Source organism: Brassica napus, chromosome C2 (assembly GCF_020379485.1).
Source record: "Brassica napus cultivar Da-Ae chromosome C2, Da-Ae, whole genome shotgun sequence".
Taxonomy (NCBI): domain Eukaryota; kingdom Viridiplantae; phylum Streptophyta; class Magnoliopsida; order Brassicales; family Brassicaceae; genus Brassica; species Brassica napus.
In genome coordinates, this window is record NC_063445.1 from 23,859,178 (window position 1) to 23,865,476 (window position 6,299).

The 6,299-nt window shown below is 30.6% G+C and overlaps 1 protein-coding gene across 4 annotated transcripts; it reads right to left on the reverse strand.

Annotated features, from left to right (window-relative positions):
• Positions 1-328: 328 nt before the first annotated feature.
• On the reverse strand, positions 329-2,972 carry BNACNNG50270D. 4 transcript variants are annotated; one of them, XM_048748595.1, is made up of 7 exons: positions 2,614-2,971; positions 2,342-2,497; positions 1,590-1,771; positions 1,215-1,449; positions 1,058-1,143; positions 892-983; positions 329-816 (listed from the first exon to the last, which is right to left on the reverse strand). In XM_048748595.1, exons 2-7 carry the CDS (start codon positions 2,435-2,437, stop codon positions 578-580), a joined length of 930 nt encoding a protein of 309 aa, XP_048604552.1. In that variant the 5' UTR covers positions 2,438-2,497; positions 2,614-2,971; the 3' UTR covers positions 329-577. The 4 variants fall into 4 exon arrangements, with proteins under 4 accessions (XP_048604552.1, XP_013676603.1, XP_013676604.1 ...); XM_013821149.3 differs by having other exon boundaries at positions 1,590-1,777; positions 2,614-2,969; XM_013821150.3 differs by having other exon boundaries at positions 2,342-2,972.
• Positions 2,973-6,299: the final 3,327 nt, after the last annotated feature.

The window sequence follows — 6,299 nt, forward strand, 5'->3', positions numbered from 1 at the left end:
AGATATCGACTCTTGAGTCACGTCTTCCGTAAGTTACTGAAAGAACAAAGCAAAAGTAACCATACAATGCAAATTCACATGGTAAAGAAAAAAAACATCTTCATCCAACATTGAACTTTAAATAAATAAAAAATCTAGAGAACAAACAAAAATCAAAAAGTACACGTAAAATCTACCAAAAAGTGTGTTGTCTTCTTCCTATCTTACCGACATACAAGAAAGAGAATGATTTGTGTTATATATTTAGACAGAAAGTACAAAACAGAGTCCTCTATAAATAAACAGGCTCTATTCACAGATCAATTAAGGACAAAAAAAAAAACAGAAATAAAATAAAGAGAAGAGTAAAGAACTTCATTTACATTGTCTTACTCAAGTACGAAATCATTATTTTTGTTTTCTTATCGCCTCAACACCTAAAAAGAAAGGAAACAAATTGTTTTCTTCAAAGTAACTCCCATGACTTGCAACAGAAGTAACAACTCAGCAATGGCGGTTGCTACTTAAAACAACACAACAAGCCAGACAACAACAACAAAAGAGGGAGCTTAAAACAGCAAAGAACAGTTCAAGGTTCTTAAAAGCTGGAGTTCATGAAGAAGTTAAAGTCATGGTGATCAACATTCAGCTGTTTCAACCATGAATCCGCAGCACTTTGAAGATAAACCAACCGGTCCTGATCAAACCCTGTCTTTCCCCAGAGGTCTCCTTGCATTTTGTAAGTAGCTAAACCAAATGGAGGCAGTGGGATTCTCTTGTTCATGAGAGATTCTTCACAACACTCTATCTCTTCTTGATCTCCCACCACCACATTATCTGCAGCTCATGAAACCGTTAAAGAACCAGAAATGATGCTTGTTGTTTACTTCACTAAGAAGTGATCAAACGTACCTTGAAAAGAAGAAGATAAAGTATGGTAAGTTAAGAAGCCTGTCTTTAAATCTTTCTCGTTCTTGCAGGTTGGGATGTGATATATCGGATACCTAATACACCAAACCATCACGCTTATCAGTCCCATAGCTCAAGGGTTTGTATTAACTGATGATTGATTGCTTACCACGCAACAGCCATCCAACTTGCAGGAGATATATCTACACTCCTTAAGGTCATCAATCCAGGATACTTCTCAGCCAATTCGTTTATCTAAAGAAGAATCAATGTACTTCCTTAAGAGGAGAGTGTGGTTAATAAGAGAACAATGGAGAGAAGAGAACCTTGTCGGTTAAGGGAACCCGCTTGTAAGGAGGATCTCTTTCAATGTACTTAAACTCAATGTAACCAAGTCTATCTCGCAGTAGCGGTGTGCCATCCGGATCATAAACAGAATCATCAGAGACATCATCCCATGTTCTGCTCGAATCATTGCTCATTGACCTTGACATCACCTTCTCGCTCTCACTATCGCTCCAACACTCACTACTCTCAGATTCAACCACCTCATTCTGGTTCCTGCAACACCAAATAAAAGCAGTCATTACATAAACCAATAAACCAAACACATCAACCATCTATAGACCTGTACTAAACACTTTCATTGTCAAAACTACAAAGACAACTGATTGTTAATGAATCAAGCATCATCACTTAACCTGGACATCATAGCTGGTTTGGTAGTTTGGATTTGGATGGCTGATAGATATGGGACATAATACTGCATAACCGTTTCACCATTGTTTAAATCAACCTGTGATCCAAAGCCATAAGCACTTAGCTCATCATAACAGTCCCAAAGATCACCAAGCGTGAAATACTCGGTCTCCTCTTCTTTCCCCTGTTGCTGCCACAAAATAGTAAAGATCAGTTACACCCTGTTAAGCTGATAATGCAATGTGATCAAGGTAATCGTATGGTTTTAAACATAAATTCCATGATTACTGAATAAGACGGATACAGATTCAAAGGAGCATCAAGAAGATTCAAACCAAAGCTCAGCACTTTAGCTATTGGATTAATGTTTATTTCAGTGAAACAAATTCTTTCTCACGTTTCCACGTGGTGATACAATAATCCAAGAATGATGTGACCATTAAAAAGAAAAGACTTTTCATAGTTATTTTTCCGTGATGGACTATGTATGGACCATGCAATGATTGTCCTTATAGCCAATTCCAACTGAAAATTCACACAAAATCATTAAAATATTACAAATCTAGGTTGTTGTCTGATACATCAACATTAATTTTAAATAAGACCATTTGGAAATTCTGTTGATTATAGACGAGTTTCGAAGAGGAGAAAGCCAATTCAAATGGTTTTTGTAAATGATATAATTGTGAATTAACATTACCAGAGAGAGAGAGAGAGAATATTTTTAAGAAAAAAAAAGAAGAAAGAACATTACCAGAGGAAGAGAGAAAGAAGGAGGTTTAGGAGTGAATCCTAAGAGAAACCTCTCCAGATTAGAACGACCTTTTCCCGAAGAACACCACCACCACATTATGGCTCTTCTTCTTTCTTCTTCTTGTCTCAATCTATTTCTGATGTCAGATCTTCATCCCTAATCCAGTCCACACAAAAGTTTGGAAATTTAATATTTATGGTTCTGGTCTTCTCTCATTGATACAAATATGGTAGCTTTATATTTCTCAAAATTACTGTCTTTCCTTTTAATACCTTCAGTATATCCCAATTCCAAGATTCTTTTCTTTTTAAGAATATCAAAAAACACCAAAGAACGAAACTGATTATGGGTTTATCGAAATATCGAAATTTTCAATCTCAGAGGCCTACAGAAAATGAGAAAGCTCGAATTTTGTTCTAATTAGGTGAAAACAAGTCTCCAGAGAAACTGAAATAAAGAGATGAACAAAGCTTTCTCAGTTTTTATATTAAAAGGGACGAAACGCTTTCTGAGTTCTTATAATAAAAAAAGCTTTCTGAGTATGATTAATGGAAGCAGAAGAAGAAAACAAAAAGGACGAAACGCTTCTTTTCTTTCTCTCTGTTTCACTCACTCTCTGATACTTTTTATTTATTAAATAATATTATACTCCTTTTTAAAACCAAATATGAAACCGAAGACTTTTCTAAATTCTGATGATACATTTTTCTTTTGGTTTCTAATAAATAAATAATTTAATCAAAACAAATTGTAATCTAACTATAATTAAAAAAGAGGATTGCGTACTAGGCCTGGGACGGATCGGATATCCGGACAATTTTATGATATCCGGATCCGGATCCTTATCCGGCGGATCCATAATTTTACTATCCTTATCCGGATCCGGGGTTCGCGGATATCCGGGTGTCGGATATCCTTCTAAAAATTATAATATCCGGCGGATATCCGGATCCGGATTTGGATCCTTAAAATAAATAAAAAATAATATTAATATATATAAAATATTAACAATAATTTAAAAATAAAAATATATATAATGTTTTTAATTATTTCTATGTATAATATTACAAAATTTACATAAAATTTATATATACTATTATAAAAATGAAAATATATTAAATAAAATTAGTTTTTATATATAGATATTACTATTTTTGAAATAGTTATTAATAAAATTTACGGATCCGGATATCCGGACTAAAAAATCAAGATATCCGGATCCGGATTCGGCTTTGACGGATCCAACATTTTACTATCCGGATTCGGATTCGGCCTCTCCGGATATCCGGATTTTCGGATCGGATCCGGATCGGATCACGGATCGAATCCGGATCTCGGATAAAAGTTCCAGGCCTATTGCGTACATAAACGTATATTTATAGATAAAATGAGTTTTTATATATGTAGATATCATTGCGCCATTTCAACATCAAAATCCAAGTCACATTGCAAAATGAAAAAGTAATTTTTTTAAGGATTACATTTCTTTGATCGAATATGCTGATGACCTTCTGGTTCTATATGTTTCTTTTAACTTGTAATCTAGCTATAATTAATTAAAGAGGATTGCGATATTCATTGTACATAAATTTCTTTGTATGTTTATAGATAAAAATGGAGTATTTTTTATAAAAGTAGACATGATTACGTCATTATAACACCAAAATCCTAGTCACATTGCAAATGAAAATAGTTAATTGTTATAAAGTTTCATTTGTTTGTATCGAATATGCTGACGTTCTTCTACTTCTATATGTTTTCTTTTAGAAGATAATTAACTAAATATGGATCAAATGTGATTTTGGAGATCACGAGTACGTTACAATTAAATTTACTCGTTTTTTATTTCTGTGGTGAGTGAGCCTTCTACAAAGCCATTTAATAAGTTTTTTTATTTTCCAGTAATTTTTATCTTTATGTCAAATGCTAATGGTTTATTTTTGTTTAAGGGTTTCGTGAAATATCAATGTTCTTGTTGAGAAACTGTAGAGACAAATATTCAAAAACCGAACAAGTTTTTTTTGGTCTTTTAATAAATGTTCTTTTGTTATGCAATTAAATGAAGTAATATCTTCTGTAGCTTATTTTTTACATTATATTAGAGGTAGACTTCAATCCTTAGCTCGAATAAATCTATTCTAAAACAAAGTTTTTGTCTGAAATGAAATGAAATGAAATGAAAGAAGCCATAATCTCTTATAAGTATGTTGAAAATCACACATCAAAAATATCTAGGTGACATCGGAATATCGGATATCTCTATTATGGTATATGTTTATTTACTTTTAGGATAGATCGAATAAGGTCTATTCTAAAAAAAAAAAATTGATCTAAAATTAAGCGAAACGGAAAAGCAATCATCTCGTATACTTCTTTTTGGGCAAACATCTCCTATATGTTAAAATCACACATAACAACAAATGAAAGTGACATAGATCTATTCTATTAAAATAGCAGTGTGACCCATTGATAAAAGTATGATCCAACTATTATTTTTTTTATCTTTATCATTATTTAAAATATTATTTATTATGCTTTATGCCATTAGATCTATATTTAAATTACCAATTGAAAAGACCTAAAAAAATGTAAAACAAAAAATATACCATTAGAATCTAGTTACCTCTTTAATGTTGTATGTTAATTACGTTTAGATTGGCAATCTCCAAGAATCCAACTAGTTTCAGAAGCAACCGCATAATGACCAACCAACCATACGAAACGAAAGTTCTAGTAATAAGAACATGCATGATAAGCATATGAAAAACTAGAAATTGAGTTTTTTAGTTATAAAAGTCCGACCGCTAGTGGAAAATAATCGTTACATCTAAAACTCCATCATCGTCACATCTAATATAACTTTGTTCGCCAATAATTTTTAACCAGAGAAACTCTAACTTCAATCGTGTCTCTCTTTATATAATAGATGCGTTTTTGACAATTACTCAATCCATATTAAAGATCGGTTTCTTATGAGGTGTCTCAGAAGCAACAAAAGATATAATACTGTATTGAACTTTTAAAACAATTTTGTTTTTTTTTAACTATGTTTTAACTTATTTTTCCCATGCTTAACTATGAAAATGAACTATTTATCATTATATACATTTAAAATTCTGAAAATCTAATCTATTAATTTAGAATTCTATTTTTTATCTATTGTTTAAAATTGTCATTTAAGTTTTGGACCCTTATAAATATAAATAGGTTATAGACTTATAGAATATCACATGCTACCTATAAAATGTAACCAAGCTACTTAAACTGAACCAACATCGTAAGATAAAAGTAAAACTAAACCAGTGTCATATTCTTTGGTTATCTGCTAATAGAAGCACAATTCACAAAGTGAATAATATTATTGACTCTGCTTATAATATGTCTTCAGTACCGATTCTAAATAGGCATCACGTTATTTTAGAATAATTCTATCTATATATTTAAATTTGTTACATTTATCATTTTTATTTCTATGTGAATTTTTTATATTAAATTATATTATAACTAAGTTTCAAATTTGATTTTTTTTAATATATTTTTAGTTTGAAGTAAGTATCTCAATTATATGTAACAAAATTAACTAATAAAATATGAAGAATCAAGTCCGAGATTTTAAAGTTATGTTAAAAATATAATTATGTATTAAACATAAATTATCTTAGTTTAAAAGATTGGAATCTCATCTCGAATAAATTAACGAAAAGAAAAAGTAATCCAATAACCAACTTAAAATATAAAACTCAATTTAAAAAAAACGTACTTAATAATATTTTTTTACGTGTAATAGTTGAAAACTGACAATTGAATATAGATCTAGAATATTATTTTAATATATCTAATGGTAAAATATTAATTGTAATAAACAAATTTTGAATTTTGTAATATTACTTGAATTAGAAGTCTTTAAAATCTAAAATCTATTTTATTTACATAATATAGTTTTATTCATATATGAGAT

Excerpts from the sequence above, each read along its gene's own strand:
- BNACNNG50270D (XM_022696157.2), bottom strand. The coding sequence starts at position 2,437 with ATGTGGTGGTGGTGTTCTTCGGGAAAAGGTCGTTCTAATCTGGAGAGG. Across the intron at positions 1,450-1,589 it reads AAACCAGCTATGATGTCCAG|GAACCAGAATGAGGTGGTTG; the intron begins GTTAAGTGATGA and ends TTGGTGTTGCAG. Across the intron at positions 817-891 it reads TTTATCTTCTTCTTTTCAAG|ATAATGTGGTGGTGGGAGAT; the intron begins GTACGTTTGATC and ends CATGAGCTGCAG.